We start from the raw sequence: 22,929 nt of genomic DNA on the forward strand, positions 1-22,929 counted from the left end.
CAATTTTTCTCTCTAATCATCATCATCACCATATTCACAGTACTAACAACTGTGATTAATGCTCCCCGTGTTAGTTCCAGGACGAGAGTCTTCATATGTGACATTTTTTCCCCCTATGAGGTTAGAGCACTTCTTTCTACTTACATAACCACTCATTACGTCCAAGAGCCTTGAGTCCTGGCACATCGTGGTCAGAACTGAGGGACAGGAATGACCCAAGGACACTTTTAGAAAAATTCTTACATTGTGCCTAGAATGATGGCCAATTCTAAGAAAGGGTACCAGCCAACATCAGGTCAGTCTAGAATCGGGGGAGAGAAACTCAGCCCAGCCTGGAAAGTAGGGTCCCACCCACAAAGAAACCCAGATATTGGATGTCCAGTGGATGAGTCTGGGAAGGCTGAGCAGAAACTATCTTCCTGGGGTCTGGTGGCTTCCTGCTGGCTAGGAAGGTAAGGCAGTTTCTTGCTGGTGGTCTCTCCTCCTTCCAGGCCCCCAGCCACTACGTGTCTCCAGAAGTGATCTTGGCCCCTTGAGTTTAGAGGCTTATTCTGGGGGAGGGCAAGGACAGAGGGAGTAGTTTATATAAGCAGTAACGACAAGCTTCACATCAGTTACGGTGTTAATACTTTTCAAAGTGCTTTCATAGCCATGATCTCATTTGACAATGATCATCTCCATTTTAGACAACGGGAATTGAGTTCTCAGAGTTTGCTGAGAAACCCTAGAAGGGGAGAGGGGAGTGGTTGAGTGGAGAAGAGTAACCACAAAAACAGTGCCTCTGGAAAGAAATGGCAACTCTGGATATTGCAGAAAGCTGAGGTCACGTTGGGACATCTATCTCCTGAAGGGCACGTCTGGGGATACACTCATCAGCCAGCCACAGTGGGATTCACCCAAGCCAGGCCTACCTAGGCCCAGTCCCTTGTCCTGGCTTTTCCTTCCTTCCATGATGGTGGTCATTGCTCGTGGCACCTATTCTCATCTTCCTCCTTCCATTTTCTGATTTTCCACATTCCCAACACCAGGGCACAGAGCGGGGGCAGGGACGAGGTGGTGGGGGAGTCAGGAGCTGCAAGTGGCTTTAACAGCCCCTGCTGGCCCTCCCTCAATAACCCAAGTCTCTCAACCTGTTTCAGCCTCACCTTGAGCTAAGAACTAGAGCTGACATGGCTTACATGTGCAGTCTTAGGTGCCCTTTTGACAACTTTAATAAAGAAACCATTTAGAGAATAACAATTAACACTGAACACTTCGTATTGGATTAGCTCCCCTTCAGCAAGAAGCCTTCGAGACTAGGCTGGATGGTGGCTGGGATGGAGCTGACACAGGAGGAGCAAAGACTGAGGGAAGAGCTCAGCAACATGAGAGAACATTCGGGAGCCATGCAGCTCCGGGCCAGAGCCTGAGCTCCTAGCCGGCCTCCGAGTTGGGAATGCTGATGGACACCTCTTGACACTCGTCTGCTGGGGAAGCCGACTGGCCTGGAAATTTCCTCAGGAATCTGATACACATGTGGAGGAATACGTACGCATCACAATGACCAAGAATGGCCACAGAGTCGCACACCAGAACAGCTTTGCAGTCAGACTGTGATGCTGTGTCAGTGTGGAACCACCATACACAATATTAGGAACCCCTTAGCTGCACAGATGGAACTGGCGACACAGGCCCACAAACTTGCACCCAGCAAGGCAATATTCATGCTCCAGACCCATACTTTTACCACGGGCGTAACTACACACACACACACACACACATGCATGCACACGCATGCACACGCACACACGCACGTGCACGCACGCATGCCTGCACACATGCGCAAGCACGCAGGTAAAACACATACACACACATGTACACACACGCATGCACACACACACACACGCACGTGCACGCACGCACGCCTGCACACATGCGCAAGCACGCAGGTAAAACACACTTCTACCCACAGCACAGGCAGTCCGGGGCCCCCACCTGTCGTCGCAGTAGGTAAACTTCATGTCCATGCTGTGGCGGCTCAGGAAGGTCTTGCTGTCCAGGGGGATGTCCATGTGGGATGGGTGCTGGATGGGTTCACACATGATGATGAGGCAGGAGAGCAGGGGCTCCTTGTAGCCGCAGAGACTACTGTGAGGGGGGCAGTTGTTGTAGACCTTCACCTGGCCAGTGCAGTGCAAGACCTGGAGACCAGCCATGGAGGGTCAGATGTGGGGCTGAGAGCACGGGGTGGGTGCACATCTGGGACTCCAACCCACACCTGACGTTGTCCTACCTTCCAGGTGGCAGACTTGAGGTTGACAGTTCGGCCTCTGTTGGTGACTGTGCACTTCATCCTCATGAAGAAGTCCCGCTCTGTGGACATGTCTTTGCTTTTCTTCCCAAAACCAGAGCCTGGATGGGGAAGGGTGGAGGGAACCAGTTAAATTTAGATTTTTACTTATATTCAGAAGAGGGGCCCAGTTGCAGTGTTTTCTGGGTAATGTATTGTTTGTATTTCTCAAACATCTGCTCCTTGGATCGTATCTGTAGCCTGTCATGAATGCTGAATAAATACCATCTTGGCCTCTGGACTAAAGCTTTGTCACCTCCAGCTTGCCTCCCTAACTGGAGTATAAGCACCTGACGAGTAGGGCTCTTCCGCTGCACTCAGGGCATGGGCAGTGCTCCCTTCGGAGCAGTGAGGCAATGAGTGACTATTAGCCATCATCTCAGCAAAGCTCTGCTGGGGCAGGCCCAGGTTCCCTAGGTGGACTTCCAAGGGACGGTCTGGGTGAGACCACAATTATCCAAGGGGACAAGCCTCTTGGGTTAGAAATGTCCTTCAGAGATGCCTGTCTTTTCTTCATTCCTGTCCCATAGGAATTGGGATCCTTCTATGCCCCATTCTCAACCAGCAATGGCTGAATTCATTGTAGTGTACCATCAGCATTCTCCCTAAAGTGACATATGTCAAGCTCAAGAGAGACCGCTGGTCCAAATCTCCTGGGATTTGGTGAGCCAGTCCACTCTAAGGAGTAACTCAACATGGAACACATCCTTTCTCAGTCAGAATTAAATAAATCACCAAGAAAAATAATATAGCTTCCTTCCTTATAGTCTCCACATAGCCTGCCCATTCAGAACTTTCTCCATTTTTGGCAAAACGAAGTGATAAATGTAGCAAGTGTCATTTGACAGAGTCCCTTTGTCCATGCCTAAATTCTGCCTAACCCACCACCCCCATCCTGGCCTGCCAAGCAAGGTACATGCCTGCCCCCTGCCCAGCAACACAGAACAATCCAGAGCCTTGTTTCAAATGCTCACAACATTCCTCTCTCCAGGCATGGCACCAGCATCCGCACCTAAAACTCCAGAGGGCTGTGATTTGATTGACATATGCCCAAAGATCTGTGTGTCCAGTGAACTGTGTCACCTTTGAATCTATCCTAAATATCCCTAGGAGAGCCCACTAAGTAATGAACCAAATGGTGAACCCTTTATTTTTTTTTTTAAGAAAGAATATCCCTCCATCATGATCATAAAACCATGCCTCTCAAACTTGTTTCCTACAATTTAAATTTTCACTGGTGGCTGTGCTCACTTTGGTAGCACATATATTAATTTTCATAGCTGGGGTTTGCATATCTTGGGTTTGTAATCTTGGGGCTTGGACCTACCACCAGGACCAGCTCAGGTGTTGGGGATGAGAGTGGCTATGGCTTGGGTTATTATTACTGTGGCCTCCTAACTTGTTAGCCTCTGGATTCTTGCCATTCTGCCATTTGATTAATCTCTCTAAACACGGTTCCAATCAGATTACTCCACCTCTGGCTCAAGAACCTTCCGTAGCGCCCCTCTGTCACAGGATAAAGTTCGAGGCCCTCCACCTGGCTTTCAAAGTCTTCCACAATCTGCCTCCTGACCTTATCTTCCTCTAGGTACTGGTATTAATCCTTTGCTTCCAGATCATGAGTCCACTCAGGCCGGCACCTTCAATAAGGATCTGCTTGCTGATTCTTTGAGTTTGATTCCAAGTCCTCAATACAGGGACCAAGGGACCTGAAGTTCTACTCAGATAAATGAAGTAGTATCATGCTGTGAATCACGGCACTTGAATGCCGGAAGGTCCTAGACTTTGCCTGGTCCAATACTGCCAGTTTGAAAAGAAAGACTCCAAGGATCAAAGCAATGAAGTGACTTGCTTCAGGTCACATGTTCAGACAGAGACTAAGGTCAGCGGTTGAACTAAGACTGAGAACCCAAGGACCAAAGGGTTTCTGGAGTAGAAGATATGAGGCTTTGGTTTTCTCAGGCTTCAAGCACCTGCTTTAGACAGGGATTCAGAAAGTCTGGCCACCCCTTCCTCAAGGAACTGATAGGACTTTCTCAGCAACACTGCTAAGACACTTAATAGCCCATGTAGTGCTCTCCAGACTGTGTACTCTAGGAGCTAGGTGGCCTGAGGCCTTCAGGAGAGAAAAGGGGCTGCCTGAGAGGTCAGTGGGTGGCGGGGGTGTAGGCAGGGGTGGTTGTAATTCTGTATTTTGCAGGCCCAGACTGCATGCTCAGACTGTAATGAGGGTGGAAGTGGGCCAATAAAGTGTCTGCTTCTGCAGCACGCATAGTAACAATAGCCAAAACTTGCAGGCTTAGTACCACTGCCTGTTATTCAGGCTGGACACGCATATACCCATGGCAGTGACAGGTGAGAGATGTTAAAGGGGATGTTTAGGCATGGGCAGAATCTGCCCAGGACAGTGATCGAATCTCAGGTTCAGAAGGGATCTTGAAAGTTACTGAGCCCCAGTTCTGCCCAAAGCCTCAATCCTCTTGGCAATATCCCCATTCATCCCTATGCTTGAATGTCCACAGTTACATGAGGTGAAGCAGCAACTCCACTATCATTACAAAGTGCTTTCAGCTTTTATGGACCCTCCCATCCACCAGTATCTACTGGATGCCCTCACAGGTAGGGTACACTACATTAGACCTTTTACATGTCTTCTCCATCCAAAATGACCTGTCCTATGTCTCTGCCAGGGGACCAGATTTAGTTCTTGGCTCTTGAGGTAGCTAGTCTCTAAAGGCGGCCCCAGTGAGCCACATCTGAAAATCACAGTGTGTGTAGTTCCCTCCACACTGAATGGGGGCTGGCCAACAGAATAGGGCAGGGCGATGCTGTGCCAGTTTCAGCACTAAGCCTTGGGAAGGGCTGGCAGCCTCCACTTTTGTATTTTTGGGAGCTCTGAGCTGCCATGTAAGAAGGGAAGAGAGAGAGGCTCTCAGACTCCATGGAGTGAGGCAGAGGTCCAACTGTCCAGCATCCTAGCTGAGCCCAAGACTCTAGCCACAAGGTTCCAGGAATGTGGGTGAGCACCTTGGTCATCTCACTGGTTCTGTCCCCAGATAATGGCAGCACAGCTGACATGACATGAAGCAAAAGAACCACTCACAGAACCCGCAGCATTGTGAGAGGTAATAAAATGATTGCTTAAAACCTTTACATTTTGGGTGGTTTGTTACACAGCAATAGACAGATGCAACAGTTCTCATGAACACTTTGATACAGATGAGTTTATTGGTTTGGGTGGTGTCATTTGGCAAAGGTGCCAAATTCTCAAGTGATGTAACCTCCCGGAGACAGTGTCCTAACCTAAATGAGTGCCTTAATAGCATGATGTTGGACACCAAGCAGGGCCAGAGGAGATGTTTATGAGGTCCTCTCTGTGCCCTTGATCTCACCTCTTAGGCTCTGCTGGATTTTTTTTGAGGGATGTCAGTTTTTTCTGGATCATGATATTCATGATCCATCTCTCCTGCATTTGTATGCAAAGGAAATACAGATCCCCTACCAGGTGGCACAAGAAGGAAGGAAACACACAATAAAGACTACTTTACCATTTTTGAGACTCAGGTTCTCACGGATCTCCTCGTGGTCACAGGGATGAGTAAAGTCAAAGATACTGTGTCCTGTTAGTTCCACCTGTTTCAGAAACAAGGTTAGGCTTCATTATTCCTAACAAGGAAGTAGAAGATTCCAAGAAGCAGCTGAGCCACTTCTAGATTTGGCACTAGGGAGGAAACAGAATCAGTTCTTCTCACATTCCCAATCTAGTCTTAGGTCCTCAGACATATGGATGTAACTGAGGACTGCCGTTGGTGACAGAAACTGGATTCACAAGGGTTGGCCTGTTAATCTAGTCAGCAGAGCTATCCACCAGGATGACCATCGGCAATGCCAAGCTGAATGCCAGGGGCTGTGTGTTCCTGAGGCTTGTGGCCTGAGATTGGAGAGGGGGCAGGGTAGGTATGTGCCGGGAGAGGTCAGGAGGGATGTTACCAGAGTCCCCCACTAATTTCTACCCCAAAAGGTAATGTTTCCCTTTTTGAAAGAGCCAGAGAAGCATGTCACCTGTGTGAGTCCCATGAACTTGCTGATGTTTTCTGACAGAAAGATCATGTCGCCATCTTGGGTCACCACAGCAATGAAACCCTCCAAGGCCTTCAGGTAGAGGTTATCCATCTGCTGGTCAGCCTCGGCTTCAGACTCATTTTCAGAGCAAACTGGAAAGACAGGACGGTTGGATGGCTTGCATGAATGCGGTGTTAAACAGATGCAATTGGCATTGACAGGTGTCTGCCAGGAAAGGTACAAAGGCATCAAGTGGACTTTTTTGGAAATGCACACTGCCAGTCACCTAAGTGTCTGCCACATGCCCAAGCAGTGGACATAGGATGAGCACATAGGATCAATGAATGTGCCAGAATCACAGATGATGCTATTTCTGCAGAGGAATAGAGCAAGCCTGTACAAGGACAGGCCAGCTTTTAGAGTCAAGAGTTGAGCTGTACAGACTAGTATCCTGGTGGTATTCTCTCTAGAAAAGTAACAAAAGAAGGGAAATTCTTTCCTCTTCATACCCTGGTTCAGGTGGCCAGCCTTATGTCCATATACCACACCCATACCCATACCCACACTCGATCCCTGTTTAGGGTGTCTGCCAAGTACTAGTCAGCTGAATGGATGATAACGAACCAACATCCAGGTGGGATGATGCCTCTGACAATGTTAGGGCTCTCACTTAACATCTGCATTTAAACAGAGGCTTTAGGAGGGACAATGACTTAACTCAGTGCTTTCAAATTTCAGCATGCACCAGAATCACCTGGTGGGCTTGCTAAGACAAGGATTTCTGGGCCCAGGACTGCTATATAATTTGCAGGGCTCAGTGCAAAGTAAAAATGTGGGATCTCTTGTTGAAAAATTAAACCAGGCCCAGGGCGCTTCTAATTGTGAAACTCTGTGGCACTACACAAGCCACACACCCAGCAAGCTGGCCCTAGATGGGCCCATCTGCAGAGGTCCTGATTGGTTAGCTCTAAAGTGAGGGCTGAGAATCTGCTTTTCTAACAAATTCCCAGGTGATGTCAAGGCTGCTGGCCCTCGGACCACAGGTTTAAAATAACCACCCTCATTCAAGTTCCTATGGATGACCCCAATGATGGGAAAATCAGCCTATTTTGGCAGGTGGTGACTTTTTCTGGGGATGGGTGAGGAGAGGTTTTCAGTGCCATTTAAATCACACCAGATAGGTGACCACCTCCTCCAGATGGCAGAGGCCAGCTCCGTTATCTGTGGCCTGCGAAGAAGATTTTTTCTCTCCAATTTCTTTGATCTCAGTGGCAACACTGACTTCAAAATCTGGAGTAATCCCAAGACAACCTTATTTGGGTTAACTAGGCCCAGAGGAAATAGTTCTGCTTAAAATTTCCTGTTTTTAACAGTTCCGACACAGCTAAACTTGTTTCCATCCGTGCCCAGTACACTTGCTTCCAGGAGGTGGCGAAATTGGCTGCAGCAGCTGGCCAGCTGGCCTCTGGGAGGAAGAGGGGTGCTTGCGGGGGAGCACAAATGGAAACAGAACATCTTGGAACTAAAGTCACAATGGCTGGAGGATCAGGAAGCTGGCGGGGCCGGCTCCCAAGGACCCTGGGGCAGCCAGGACTCCTTCCTCTGTGGAGCTATTTGCTCCCACAGCACCTGCTCATCCTCCTGGAGGCTTCTGAAGGAGTCTGGCCAACTCACTGTAAGCTTGGAACCGAAGGTGAAAACCATGGGGTGGAGTCAGACCTTCACACAAGGGGCCAGGGGCTCATGCGCATCACCCCCTAACCCCGCCTCGCTGAAGACTGCTCTGCCTTTTTTCCTGCTCTTTCCCGTGAACACTGTGTCTTCCCTAACGTATCGTTCATCTCCCACTCAGTGTTAGGCACTTGAAAAATGTACTTATTAGCTATGCAGTTATTGCGGTCCTACTATGTGTCTGCCCTGTGCAAGGCACAAAGCAGGAAATCAGAAATCTGTGAACAAATGTTACTCTGTGCTCAGTCCTGTCCTAGGGAGAATCACAGTTACCGAGAGGTGTAAGAGCAAAATCTTTTGCCTCCAGGACTCTGCTGCTGGTGAAGACAAACTGCCGTAAGCTTATACAATAAGGGAGAGAAACTCTTGGTGCCCAACAAAGAGGAACCCGCAGTAGGTGCTCAGTAAGCTGCCAAAAGGAGTCTTTAAATTGCTGTGGATTCTCAGCTTCGTAGGGTCCTTTGGGGTCTGACCCGAAACAAGAGGGGCAGGTCACTAGAATCAGAGGCACTCTGCTGAGATGAAGCTTGCTCAGCCCTGCTCAGCCGGGGGAGCACAGGATCCTTTAATGCTAAAAATAGCCCCTGTAAACAGGCTTTGATGACTCCCCACAGTCAGGATATGCGCCGGCTGAGGTTTCGGAGCACTTTTTCCGGAGCACTACTCATTTCCTTCAGGCAGCACCACCCTGTGGGGTGGGACTCCATGGGCAGCAGGAGCTGGGCATCTGGCATGAGTGGGCAGGGTGGCAGGGCACTCTTGACGGGGTCCCTGAGACCAGGCTGTCACAAGGTGCTGCTGCTGGTGAGGATGCATTTTTAGTCCACTAGGGTCATTTCTCTTGTTCTTTAATCTGAGAGGTTCCAGGACTGCTTTGACTGTTCTTAAAACCATTCTGCTGTGATCTTCCTAGTTCAGATGTGCTCTGCAGACAGTCGTCACTTACTTATCATCGCAGGGGCTTTCCTTTTAAATGGATTCCTCCCCTCCAGTGATCCCGGAGCCATGGACACCCCCTGCCCCCATTCCTGGGTGTACTGATTACAAGAGCAGTGCCAGTCAAGCCACGAGGAAATTACTTTTCGATCACTTACTGGATTATTAGCCATACCTTTAAACTCCACTTGGGCTACCCTCACATCTTTAGCAGAAGGCGCTGAGTTTACCTGATGTTGCTGGCATCCAAAGGGCCTCGAAAGTCCACTATCAGAGATTCATTCTTTTGTTCTTTACATAACTTACTATCCTGTCTTACCTCTCTGTATTAACCTTCATAAGCTGTAGCACAGGGCTAAGGTTAGTAAATATCTACTGATCGACTAGATCTTTCTTTGGTTTAAGTTAAGGGAATGATCTGAAAAAGGCCAGGATCTCTACATGAGATTATTAGCTGCTCTTAGCCATTAACATGCTAGCATGAATTAGTTTATCAGCGCTTCTCCAAAAAGGACAGAAAAAGACCTTGGTTTGGAGGGTGGGTGAGGCAAGGGATGAAAACCTAGGCAAGTCTGAAAGTGGTACATAAGGCACCAGAAGCCATATCTGCTTCCACAATTTCTCTACTTTGGTTCCACTTTTCCTGCATGAAAAAGTCACAGTAAAAACTTTAAAATCATTTGTCCCATATTTTAATATCTTTCTCTTAGTAGTCCAGAGATCGGGAAATCATAATCTCTTATTAAGACTGATGTCTTCACTAAGCAAATCCAATGACTCAATAATAAACCTGACGTTTCTCTTAGAAAGCTGGCTTCACGTTAACCTGCGGCTCCTATGTGAAATTAATTTGATTTTTACCATGTATGAGTGTAGAAAAGTCAAAAATCCATTTTATGGTGAAAAGCCAATTTTGCATATTCACTGCTGTTGAATGCCCTTCGAATGCAGGAGTGACCCTCATTTGGTCACGGTTTGTGGGGCTCATCTTGAAAGAGGATTTAAGACAATCGAGTGGTATTTCCACCAATGTTCCCGTCAGAGTGTGTTCTGTTCTCGGCCCAGCGTGGAAGCTAATATCATAAAGCTATTGTTTCAGTTTGCTTCCTGTGATACGAATCTCAATCGGCAGCCTAGACTCCTAGCCTGAATTTCTTAGCGTTGAGGTTTCCTCTCCAACATTCCCACACAGAACAGCCTACTGTGAAAATCAAAGGGAAACGTGTTACTAAGTAAAGAAGAAACTTTTCTAAAGCAAAACCTGGTCTTTTTTAGCCTTTTGAACTCTGAGGTATGCAACCAGCTATTTCCTATTATAAAATGAGCCAACATCAGTGCTCACCTTTGTTAGAAATGTTTCAGTAACGAGCCTGTTTTGACTTGGAAAAGCTTGGCAACTGCATTTTGATAGAAATTGCTGAAAGGTGGGTAAGAGAATTGTATGCTTATTATATATATTATTTATATATACTTATAGATGAATTTACTCTATGTGTTCATAATAATTTTGATTTCTCAGTTATAACTTATCGAGAGCCTAATATGTGGCAGGCAAGATGATAAAGGCTTTTACTTCTGTTATTTCAGTCCTCAAATAGCATCCCAGGGTAAGTACTGTCAGCTCCTTTGTGCAGATGAGGAAAATCAAGCTCAAAGACAGAAGAGATTTTCACGAGGTTGCCGTGAAGAAAGGCAGCCAGACTGAGGTTCCAACACAAGGTCTATTTGCCCACAACTTGTGTATTCTTTTTAATTGAGTCGTATGCGTTGAAAAAGCAAAATATAGTTAGAAAAGAAAAGAGTCCTGTCTCCCATTTAATTCCTGAAGACGGTTTCGACAGTTGGTTGAGAGGATGCGTGGAGGGAGCCTGGAAGGGAGTGTAGGAAAAGAGGGTGCTGAAAGCCTTCTGGCTCCTCCTCCCCCCAGGCGATGCTTCTTTTATGAGAACTGCTCCTTCAAGGACACCATGACCACATGTGAAATGTAGACACTTTTTATCCTTTTCTGTCATTTCTTTCCTTGAAACAGAGAGGACCAGAGCTGACATGCTGAGGACTCTGGTTGGTCTGAGGCTGAGTTTAGCCAGAGGGCAGGCAGTTAGTGTCCACAATTTGCAACAGCTCCTGAGTGGGGATGTGTGATGTCTGTGGCCACTCTAATCCTATCTCTCTGGGTGTATCTGGCGCACAGAGGGTTCACGTCAGCACACATGCAAGCAGACGTGCTCAGAGGCCCGGCCTCTGATTCATGGTCCTCTCAAAGCCAACCTCTGAACCACTGAGAGGGAAGACCGGGCTTATGTGTTGGAGAGCATGGGAAACAAGACCTTGCATCGAGAGAAAGGATAGAAACATCTCACTGATTGTGGGAGGACCTTCTCCCTTTCCCACTGCTTGAGGCCAGCCCCTAGGTGATCTGTTTAACTTTGGTTACCCTGCCGCCTTCCTCACACGACCAGCCCTTAGCAGCATCTTCGCCTGACCAGGTTTGCAGACGCTCCTGCTTCTTGGGTCTGTCTTTCCCATGGACAAAGATTCAAAGGACTTGAACTCCTGGTGCAGATTCCCCATGTGCTACATATGTGACTTCGGACAACTTTAACTTTTCTGTGCCTCACTTCTCATCCATCATCTATGAAATGTTCTGCAAGTCCAAATTCAATCAGAGAGGTATCCCAGGATTGAGGTATTACCCCTTCCAGGGCTCTCTGTTGGTGGAGGGATGGGGGTGGTGGTAGAAGGAAGCAATGATTAACCCAAAGAAATCAACGTCTAAGAATAAAATTTCAATACTATAACAGGGAAGTAGAGGAGATGTTTCTGGGTGTAGGGGAGGGGTCTTCATTTAGTCATTAAATCCCGCACTGCCTACTCTGTGTATAAATAAAGGTGATTCCAACACTACCAGACACTGCCCTCGCCTGTCCAGGAAGACGAGCCCTTTAAAAGAAAGAAGTACACATGTGCCCTGAGATGGTGTCTCCAGGTCTTTCTTACACTTCAGCCCATTGTTCTCTCTCTCTGTAGCACGTATGATGACGAATCTGCCACTGACTGCATTGTTCCTTTGAAAGTATTTATAGAGCATGTCTTTGCCTTTGGTTCTCCCCCTCCTGTCTGCTCTTTTCTAAGACTCTTTAGACTTGCAATACAGGGTTAAGCCTCCAACCCTTGGACCCACTGAGCTGTCATCTTATTTTCTGAAAGTCTTTCCCCCATATCCTTCCTGTGCTCCAGGGCCCAGAATAGCACATGCCGGTCTGGCCTCCCGGCCTCACACTGGATCCCCTCTGCTCAGGGTTTCTTTCCCAGAATAGCCACTTCATAACAGGATGGCAGGATCCACCCGGCTTGAAGGTACCGAGTTCACTCGGGAAAACTGGAAACCATCCAGAAAAGAACCTGCCCCTCCTGCCTGCCTTCCTCAAGCTCACTACCTCAGATGCTGCCCACCTGTGGCACCCTGACCAGTGGGGGAGGGACACTATCTGCCGACCAATTTCCTTATGAAACTGACAGACAAAACGAGCCATAGGATCTGAAACTGGAAAACTCAGGCTACCTCTTTCTGGTCAGGGCTAACAGGAAATGGTTTCTGGAAGAATGTAAACTCTAAAAAAAAAAAAAAAAAGTTTTGTGAACTTGACACTTGTGGAGATACCAGGGGGGGTGAGAATGAGTTGGTCCTGTGAGGAGGTTGTTATCCATCAGATACTCCCCGGTGTGAATGAGTATGGTGGGTCAGGTGCTTTAAGACATGATCGTGGTTAATTTTCACAGACACCCTGTGCAATAAGTATTTTTAATCCCTTTTTACAGATAAGGAAACCAAGAGCTGAGACATCAAATTATGTGCCTGGCAAACTGGCTAGTAAGAGGGAAAAGACTGTATGGGCACGCCTCTGCCCTTTTGGAGAGGTAGCTGAAAGATAAGCACTAGAACACTTCCTAAGGATTCAATCTGGGGTGGAGTGCGGGTCTTACGACCAGGTGGAGTGGCAACGGGGAGGCTAGCAAAGCTGCTCCGTTCGCCCAGCTCCTTCTCTCCTCAGCCGCTAGGTGCCCAGATGCTTCCTTGGTCCTGTCCTTGCCCTTGGCTGTATTCATCATAAAGGTCACTGCTGTAAAGGTGTGTAACATGAAGGAATAAAGCACCAGTGACAGTTTCTGCGGGTGGAAGTTTTGCAGAGTGAGAGTTCCTGGGTGGGGAGACCTTTCCAGTAGCCTTCTAACTATGGCACAACAGAGCCTCCTGTGTGTGGGGACGCATTGGTAAGGGGGCTATCAGCACCAGCCGGGGGAGTCCACCAGCCTCACCTGAGGACAGGAGCTTGTGTGTTCGCAGGAAGCTGATAGCCAGCCGCATGATGGAGGCCTTATCCAGGTGGGAGCTCACGCTGTGAGGCAGGGGCAGCTCATGGGCCAGCTCGTAGAAGACCTCCGTCTCCTTGCTTCGCCGGCACCTCGCTGCATCCCGGGACTTCTCCTTCCTCCTCTCTGAGCTACTCCTAAATTGAGAGAGAAAAGTTTAGTGCCTAAAACGTCGCTGTCATCCTATCGCATCCCTGATCAAGACATCCCCAGGGCCTCCCAACCCATGGTACAGCCAAACTCTCTCACGCACCCATCCGGGCTCACTCTGGTTGTCTAGCCACACAGAGCCTGCTTTATATTGTCAGTTGTGTGTGTGTCTATCTTCTCAACTGCCCTTTCTCCTGTATGCCCACAGTGTCCAGGACAGGGCTTCACATGGTTTGAGCAAAGGCTTGCCAATTAAATTCATCCGCTAGCTTGGACGTGGTCCTGGGTTATCTGGGGACTGAGGTGAATGTGCAGTAATGGGAGGGACATGTGAGTGACTGAGGTCAGGGACCCAAGTGGCTGTGTCAAAGGCTCTGGAAAAGAAGATGAAAGACGGCTTCAAGATTCTTTCTAGATAAAACGCTCTTAGAGAAATTAAGTACAGTACTAGACCTTAGCTCCCATTCAGTATCAGAGTGATTTCCATGGTGCAAATCGAAATACCATTAGAGCCCAAGAACTGTCAGCCAGACATCCATCACTCTGGTGTCCCCAAGTGCACACCTGCCAAGGGTTACAAAGGAGTGAGCACACGCACATTTTCTTTCTAATCCTATCAGGATTAGAAAGATAGGCTCCTAGCCCGTCTCATGCTCATTTCTCTCTGCTTTGCAAGACAGAAGGAAGATGACATATACCCAAACTTGCCTCTTTCAGGAAGTCTTAACAAAATCTTGGATCTTCTTACAAAGCCTGTGTTACATTCTGACATGGGCAAGTTCAAAAGCCACACTCTCTGTATTGAAATTCTTTCACTTGCTAGCTCTGTTACATTCAAATTATTTAAACTGTTTAGCCTCAGTTTTCTCACCTGAAAAATGGTAATAAGAGTACTTACATGCCACAGAGTTATTGTGAGTATTGAATATGATAATTTATGTAAAATTTTTAGCACAAGTCTATCCCAACTGGACTCAATCAATATTAGCTGATATTAATAACAAATCTGTCCATGAACAAATGAACATGAAAAACATTACAAAAGAGTATAGAACAGCCTGATTTTCATAGAAATATATTATATATAGTTGTTCTTATATTTTATAGAGGAAAAAGCCTAGAAATATAATAATTATTATTCTTACAGCTATCACATATATAGTGCTTAATATATTCCAGGTACTATTTAAAGCACTACTATGTAGCTTCTTTAATTCTTACAACTACCCTTGGAGACAGTTATTATTATTATCCCTAATTTACAGATGAGGAAATGGGTCCATAGAGGCTAATTTACCTGCAGCCTTTCAGCAGATAAATGAAGTGGGACTTTGCACCAGGCAGGTGGCCCAGCCCCAGGCCCAGGCTCTTAACCATGGGTAACTGTCCTGTCTCTCTATACATAAAAATGTTATCAGTTTCAGGGTGGTGATGTTATGTGTGTTTTTCTTCATGCTTATCTGTATTTTATTTTTATATAAATAACTTATATTGCATGGTTAGTAAAGAAGTTTCATTTTTTTAAAGTGTCCAGTGCAGTTCATGGCTCTTAAGGCCTCATCCAACCAGCTCCAGCTCACGGTCTTGGTTCTCCCTTCTGAGATTTACGAACCAGGGCTGCTGCTCCTTTTATTTGGCTTTGTAGCCTATTAATTGGACAGATAATCAATATTTTGGGATTCATGGAATGCTGACATGCCCCTCAAATCCTTCAAGATTTGGGGCAGAGACACTGTTTTGACTTTATGACATGCTTCATTAAAAAAAAAAAAAAAAAAAGAACATCTAGCTCCCTGGATGGACTGAGCACCATACACTCAGACTGCAGGAAAAATGTCCAATAGCTGTTGATGGTCAAGAAGAACCTTCAGAAAAATTATGAAATGGGTGAAATTACTTTTCTTGTCCTATCTTTTTGTTCTGTTTCCTTTAACTAATCCCTGTTCCCTCCTCTGTCCCTGACTTCCAATTCCTAGAACCCTTTGCCTGCACCTCAGCCATCCCTACCCTCTCAGGCCTGCCCTCAGGATCATGTTGCTTTTGCACTAGACCTTTAGTGATACTTTGTATCTCCGTCCCTCCCATTTTCATCTTAATCCTGACCTCTGATCATGGAGTGAATGCAGTTATTCAAGGTTTGCAGGCATCTTGGCACAGGAAAGAAGGGTACGAAGCAGATAAGACACTAAAACTTTACCCATCATGCCTGTGTGTCATGGGAGCCAGGTAAAGGAGGGCCAGCATCTTTAAGATGTTGGATTCCATTCTCCAGCACCAACCTTTTCATTCCCTGACAAAAGCATCAACACATGATCAGTCATGAGGGGCATCTAGAGAAGCCATGCTGAGGTAGAAGTCCCCGATACAGGCTATGACATTAACACCAACATGCACAGAGCTTCCCTTTGCTGTATTGCCCTTTCCTTAGAGTGGAAGAGCAGACAAGACAGAGAGAACCAGTAGGGGAAAAGGCAGTCTGCAGCCGGTACTCTGTCTGGGAACGCTGTTTGACATTTGGGTCCTACCATGTTCCCTGGACCACACAAATGTTTATTGATACCTACTTTTGTGCCTAGCACTGTACCAAGAACCCTCCATGTTATTACCTCATTATAATTCTGCTAAGAACACAATATGGTGGATATTGTCGACATAATTTACAGATGTGGAATCTGAGGCTCAGACATAGTAGTAATTTGCCCAAGAACACAAAGCAAATGCCTGTATAAGCTCTTGGAGATTTTACAGTTATTGAGCAGACACTTAGAAGTCCTGAGAAATGTGGATGCTCCCTATTTAATTCCATCCTCACAAACTACATGTGAGAGGAGCAAGGCAGGCATTGCTGCTGTCCCCATTTCACAGAAACTGAGCCCCAACCCAGTTAAGTGGTTTACCAAGGGCAATCCAGCTAATTAGTAGCAGAGTTGGGGCTAGAAACCATCTCCTCCTAGGTCAGTGCTTAATGATAAGAGATTGTGGTTCTAGCAAGAAATAAAAAAACAGCAACATCTTAACATTTAGAAAAAGACTGAGAATCTCACACAACCTCTTGGTTTAAATGTCATGAGCTCCCTTTTAGCTACCTCGTTTTTACGGTTGCACTCTAAGGACTAACAGGACTTTAACTAGATTATCTAGTTAAACTTGACACAGTCCAGAGATATCTAATGTTGACTCTTGGAAGATCAGACAAAAATGTGGAACGCTGTCATGATTTAATTACCAACACTGAAGAACAGCTATAAGTAATGCCAAGTGTGAAGGTAAGACCTCCCTAAGCCCACTGATGCACGTACAGCCCACTTCCTTATACCACTCATCCCAGGTTAGGTCTCTTAAATAGAACAGGAAACTAGAAGCTAGGTCTGATGTTTTAATGTATTGGCCACAAGACTATCTAGCTATTTGATTTTGGACAAGAAAATGCATTCTTTGTGCCCTGGTAGCCTCAGCTGTAAGATGAGACAGATCTCATGTCTTATTTGTCAGAATCAAATGAGATGAGTGTAGATGGGCTGGAAGTACAGGCATAGCTCACTTTACTGAGCTTAGCTTTACTGAGCTTCATAGATGTTGCATTTTTTACAAAAGGAAGGTAAGACCCTCCACCGGCAAAAAGATTACGCCTCACTTTATTGCGATGCTCTGGAACTGAACCCACAATATCTCTGAGGTATGCCTGTACTAGAAAGCACTCCATAAATGAAAACTGTTGTGACTGATAATAATGATCCCATTATCTGGCTAATCCGAGGATTAGTCACATTCAGACTTTGGCCATAATACCCATTCTTTATCGCCAAATCGATGCTGTCTCAGGGCTAGGGGTGTATTTGCAGTCATGTTGATCAAGACCAGCTCTTTGCGTCATGTTGCTGAAACTTCTTAGGTCAATGAGGCTTCATTTTCTTAAAATACTTGCACTTTATTTTCTCTCTCTAGATGGGTTCTAGAATTAACTGCAATAGACCAGATTTTTGAAATGACAATTCTAGATATGGCATGTTAGAATTCTCCAGTTTCTTGAAAAAAAAAAAAAAAAGTATGTGTGTATATATATATATATGCCACAGACCCCTGCCAGCTGGAATCCTCTTTTCCAAATTGTCAGAAAAGATTCAGAAATTTATTTCTTATACCAAGTTGTTCTTTCTACAAAGTTCCTGCTCTTGTCTTTTTTTAGTGGCCCTCCTGTGACCACAGGGTGGTCCTACACAATATTTTATACATGGAACACACAACAAACCTTGCCCTGGGTAACAGTGTCCTCGTGCAGACCCAGAAGTGTGTCCTGAGCTCTGTGCTAGACCTAGTGGAACTGTAGAGTAGATAAGGCATACATTCCTTGTTCTCAAGGAGAATGCATCTAGTTAGTAAGCCAATAACTTGAAATCTTTCTATTAACCATAGAAATAAGTATAGGCAATGAACATTATAGGTGGTTAAGAAATGAGCTGGTGTGTGTGAGCAAACAAGGTCAGGGAAGGCTACTCAGGGAGGCAGGATTTCAGCGGATCCTAGAAGGACAAATAACAATACCCTTATGGTGTTTGAGGGCACTTTTTCCCTCCACATGTGTTATGCAAGTCTCACAGCAACACCGAGAGATAGGAACTTTTATCTTCGTTTTAATAGGTGAAGAAGTGGAGATTTAGAGAGATTAAGTAATTTGCTAAAAGACATTGTCTCAAACCGAGTTCTTCTGGGTCCAAGAACAAAGGTTTCTTCACTGGCAGCAAGGAAACTTACTGAATGACTTAGACATGGCCAGTGCTGTGTTATACTTTCCTACAAACTGGATGTTCATATACAAGACAGGATGAAGAGGAGGGTTAAGATTTGGAAGAGACCATGACACCAAGATTCCATGGTGGGTGAGGACATTCTGTCCTTAAGTGAGCACCCGCTCCCCTTGGGAAAAGACCAGGAACCTTAAGAGTAGGAGTAAGAACTAATATCTGAGTTCACATGAAGTGTGGGTAGGAAGAAGGGGAATCAGTGCTATGGGCTTTAGCAGGAGGCTGCCCTCATCACTGCAGGGCTGGTGGGTGGGGTGGTGTGCTGTTAGCAGAAGAGACTCCACAGTGCCCCCATAAAAGCTGTGGGTCCAACTTGCCTGTACGTATCTCCATGCTGCAGTTGGAGAACAAGCAGTTTCTTTTTCTTTCTTTCTTTCTTTCTTTCTTTTTTTTTTTGGCATCTTAATATATACAAATTTATACTTTGTCTCTCCTAGTTGGAAACTCAAAGTCTGAAACACTGGATTCCAACTAAGGAAAGCAACCAGTTAAGAACCAGGCAGCCAGTCAAAAGACAAAACCAAACACTGTCCTAAAGCTCCGGCAGATATATGCTACAATTCAACCGGGAAAAACCTCTTGGTCCAGAGCTTCACTATCTTAAAAATGTCTTCTTAACTTTTGGGTCACTGTTCCAAGCCTGATGCAGGGATCCGTACTTGAGTCAGTATTTGAGCCATTATCAGCTCTTGGCCAAGATGATCCTGGTTCCTGATTTCCAGGTGAACACAGCCTGGGGTGGGGCCTCCGAGATGTCACCAGCTGCACCAGTGGGATTGGTAGCTTAACTATAGTCTCCTGACCTTTAGTATGATCGGGACTCCCATGCCTAATGCCTGTGGGCCATCAGGGAAACAAAACAATATGCTTGTTACCTATAAGGTAGATGGCTTAGAGGCAAAATGGAACTCAGCAGGTCAAGGGGAGAGAGACTGAGGCTAATTAAGCCATCTTAGATCAGTCTATTGGTTGGCGGTGAAATTCCAGGTGGGTGAATGGAGAAGATGAAGGTCAAATACAATTGGGGGTTAGGGGATTCTCGTGACCCCAGTGAGGCTGTGTGGCTACTACACAAGGGCTGCCTGAGGAACACACCAGCTTCAGGTCCCGGAGGCTGGGATAAGTGGCTGGCCCACACCCTAGAGGGTGATTGCTTAGTAAATTAGAGAAGAACCAAAACTAGTGCTTCTCAATCTTGGCTACTCACTGGAATCATTGGAGGAGCCTTAAAAAGTCATGCCTGGGTCCTCTGCGTAATCACCTAGAGATTCCAGTGTAACATATCTGGGGTGCAGCCTGAGCATCAAGGGTTTAAAGAGTCCCATGTGAGTCTCAAGTGCAGCCAGGAATGGAAACCGCTATTGCAAAGCAGTTAGCTTTAAAATAAAAAGGATTTTTTTTTTTTTTTTTTAAAGAAGGGAGGCAGAGGAAACTGATATTTATTGAACACTGGGGCTAGGTGCATTTCCTAAACAATCTCATCTGATCCTCCTTTAAATTATGCAGTATTTTGTGGTTCTGCTTTTATAGAGCAAGGGTTCTCAACTTTAGCATGCAGCAGAATCACCAGGAGGGCTTATTAACCCACAGGTTTCTGAGCTTGTGATCATGTCTTCGGAGGACCGATACCCAGGTTGGCTTCATTCCCTCAAAAATTCACTATGGTCAGCAAATTTGGAGTCAGCATCCTAAACCAAAGTTATTTATCTGGGAGCTCATGTGACCATCACTGTACCAGATTCTACAGCTGACAGAAAGAGGGAGGCGAAAATAAAAGGGCAGAGATTTGAATAGATGCCACATAAAAGGCGGTTATCCCTCAAAATAGCCACCTTGGGAGAAGGTACAGACTTTATTCCAGTGAAGTGGCCACTGTGCTCAATGTTTTGCGAGGTCTTTTCAGAATTAGTTTCAGAGCCACATAAGAAAATTAGTCAGAACACTTCACAACACATGCCTCATTTTAAACCCCAAACAATATTACATCCTGTTTACCCACCCCTCCCCCTAGTTGCCAGACTTGGCTGTGGATGGAATTTGGTTATTTGAAAGAATAAAATGTGCCCTCAAAGATAAGGCCTTGCCACAATTGAAGGTTTTCAAAAGAATGGTCTTTGGTTCTGAAAGCAATTCGAAAGGAGTGGCAAAAATGTTTTAGAAGAGGGTGGTGTTCTGGCGATCAATTTTCTGGGGACATTCTGAGGTCTCTCTTAAGGCAATAGTGATTAATAGGGAATCTATTGTTAGCCAGTCAAAAGAGAAGGAATCAAGTGAGCAAATTCAGGAGGAACTGGGCAGATTAGACAGACTCAGACAAGGAGGAAAAGGCATTAACCCGTTTCAGGATGCAGACTTCTGGTGAGGAACATGGTCTCTGCCCTGAAAGAGACCACAGCCCAACTGGGAGATAAGACTAACACTACAGACTAACATATCAAAAGTCCTAAGAGAGGGGATACAAAGAGGAGGGGAGGCTGGAGTGGCTAAAACAGGAGTGGATGTTTTCACTCACCCTTTCCCTGAAGGAGGAATCCTAAAAAGTGTCTCATACCTCAACCTCCCAACATCCTCTCCTCTGGGGCTGAGCCCCTGGCTCCCTGATTCACCCTGATGGCCTGTGCCCCTGGAGAGAGGGCCTGGACTGCATTCAGAGCTGACAGTAATGTCTGGAGCCCACCCAACATGGCCCTCTAATGGTCAATTCTGCTTGGGGCCCACTGGAGATGCTTATCTGGTGGCCTTCTCTGCTCCAGGCAGCCTCGGAGAAGGGAGCAGCAGATGCAATTACTGAGCAGCCCCATAGGTACAGCCCATCTGGGACTCCAGATAACCCAGCTCCTTACATAATCGGAGGACATGTGCAGTCCTCAGCCCAGCTGGGAAAGGCCGTGCATGCACAGGAGTAACAGTGACAAACTGCCCCTACACTTAGCTTTACCAAACCCAAGCCTTAGCAGAGTTCACTTTACTCAACATGTTGGTAATACCACTTTGCGTCTGTATCACTCACTATAAAGCACTTTGTAAGTAAACCTGTAAATCTTAGCTAGTAGGATAGAAAGAGCAGGTACTATGATTCCCATTTTCGAGGTGAAGAAAATTGAGGCTCAGAAAAGTAATGGGAATGTGTGGAGTTGGAACAAAACCCCTGAGCTCTGATTCTTTCGAGGACACGTGAACAGAGAGCCCATTGCCAACCAGCATTAGTCTTGTCACACAGTTGGACATAGACCATTATGCATTACCACTTCATAACCTAGTTTATCTTAACAGATCATTTCTTTTTAAAAAGGTTGTGATGGAAATAAGGGTAATGCATATTTAGTGTAGGAGACTTTGAAGATACAGAAAGGTTAAAAAAACCCTGAAATCTGATTGTATTTATGGCTTTTTACTTAATATTTGGTCACATTTTAAAGCATTCTTTAAACGTGTTTGTAACCGCCAGCAATATCATATTGTATGGGTGGATCACAACGCACTTGACTGTTGTTCAGATATAGTTTCTAATTTCTGGCTGTTATAAAGAACACTACGATATCTACCTTTGTATCAGGTGTTGCTTTGGATTTTTTATAATTAAAGATGACACATACCCAGCTGGCTGCCAGCTCCCCACAGCTCCCTCACAGTGATCTCCTGGGACAGCTGAGGAGACTGATCAGCACCATCAGCACCTTCGGGACCACAGCCACTGAATGTGGGTCTCAGAGGAGGTGCGGCAGAGTGATATCAGGGGGAAGGAAAGCAGGGTGTGAACATCGCCTCAACACCTTTCCCTGCCCGGTCACTGGCTCCTTTAGGCTTTCTCCTCTCTCATGCCAGATCCAACTTAAAGCGTCTGAAGAGAGGTGACCAACGCCAGAGACATTGGAGAACCCAGTTCTGTGAAGATGGCCATTCTTGTTGGTCAGCAGGACCTCATCCCCCACAATAAGTGTTCTTTCCACCTGCCCATATCTCACCGTATCCAGTGCACTGATGGAGAAGCCTGGGTGGCATCTGTACACAGGAAAAGGGGAAGACAGCAAGCGGCCACAGCAGGCATTGGCCTGGCCCTCCATTGTTCTCTCTGACCTCGATGCCCTGCTACCGCCCAACCCGTACACTGTGCAGACTCCAGCTGATGGACTACCTAACCCCAGCAAGCTGAGAAGCTGCTGCTGCTGCAGCTAGGAAAGAATCACATGTACTTCTTGTAGACTGATTAAAGGACTCTCATCAGGATTTAATCCTGAAATAATCTCATGAGGTAGGTATGGTCTGTCTCATCCTCACTTTACGCATGAGGAAACAGACTCCAAGGATGTTAGTGACATGCCCAGCGTCTCCCAGTGATGGAACCTGTGCCCATTCCTATCATTTGACCATAAATCCCATATTCTTGATTGCAACTGGGCAACCTTCCCCCAAATGACCATAAGCAGGTCCCTCTTGCAGATTCAGAGGCTTAGTTGAGTTGGGTGTATTGCGCGTAAAGCCCCCTAAGGACACAATTTGATGAGCTCTTGATCTGAGAAGCAGAGAAGGAGATATCCTGGTCACCCT

General features: G+C 46.2%; 1 protein-coding gene across 2 annotated transcripts in view; it reads right to left on the bottom strand.

Annotated features, from left to right (window-relative positions):
• The window catches only part of EPAS1 (endothelial PAS domain protein 1), an 85,290-nt gene that overhangs the window by 22,717 nt on the left and 39,644 nt on the right, over positions 1-22,929 (bottom strand). For both annotated transcript variants that reach the window (XM_015587469.2, XM_025045185.1), the window contains exons 2-6: positions 13,376-13,566; positions 6,392-6,543; positions 5,878-5,962; positions 2,273-2,391; positions 1,975-2,180 (exon numbers count right to left, since the gene is read on the bottom strand). In XM_015587469.2, the coding sequence (XP_015442955.1) occupies positions 1,975-2,180; positions 2,273-2,391; positions 5,878-5,962; positions 6,392-6,543; positions 13,376-13,566 (753 nt within the window). The remainder of the gene's footprint in view (positions 1-1,974; positions 2,181-2,272; positions 2,392-5,877; positions 5,963-6,391; positions 6,544-13,375; positions 13,567-22,929) is intronic.

This window comes from Pteropus alecto, unplaced genomic scaffold, assembly GCF_000325575.1.
Source record: "Pteropus alecto unplaced genomic scaffold, ASM32557v1 scaffold131, whole genome shotgun sequence".
In the NCBI taxonomy this organism is placed as follows: Eukaryota; Metazoa; Chordata; class Mammalia; order Chiroptera; family Pteropodidae; genus Pteropus; species Pteropus alecto.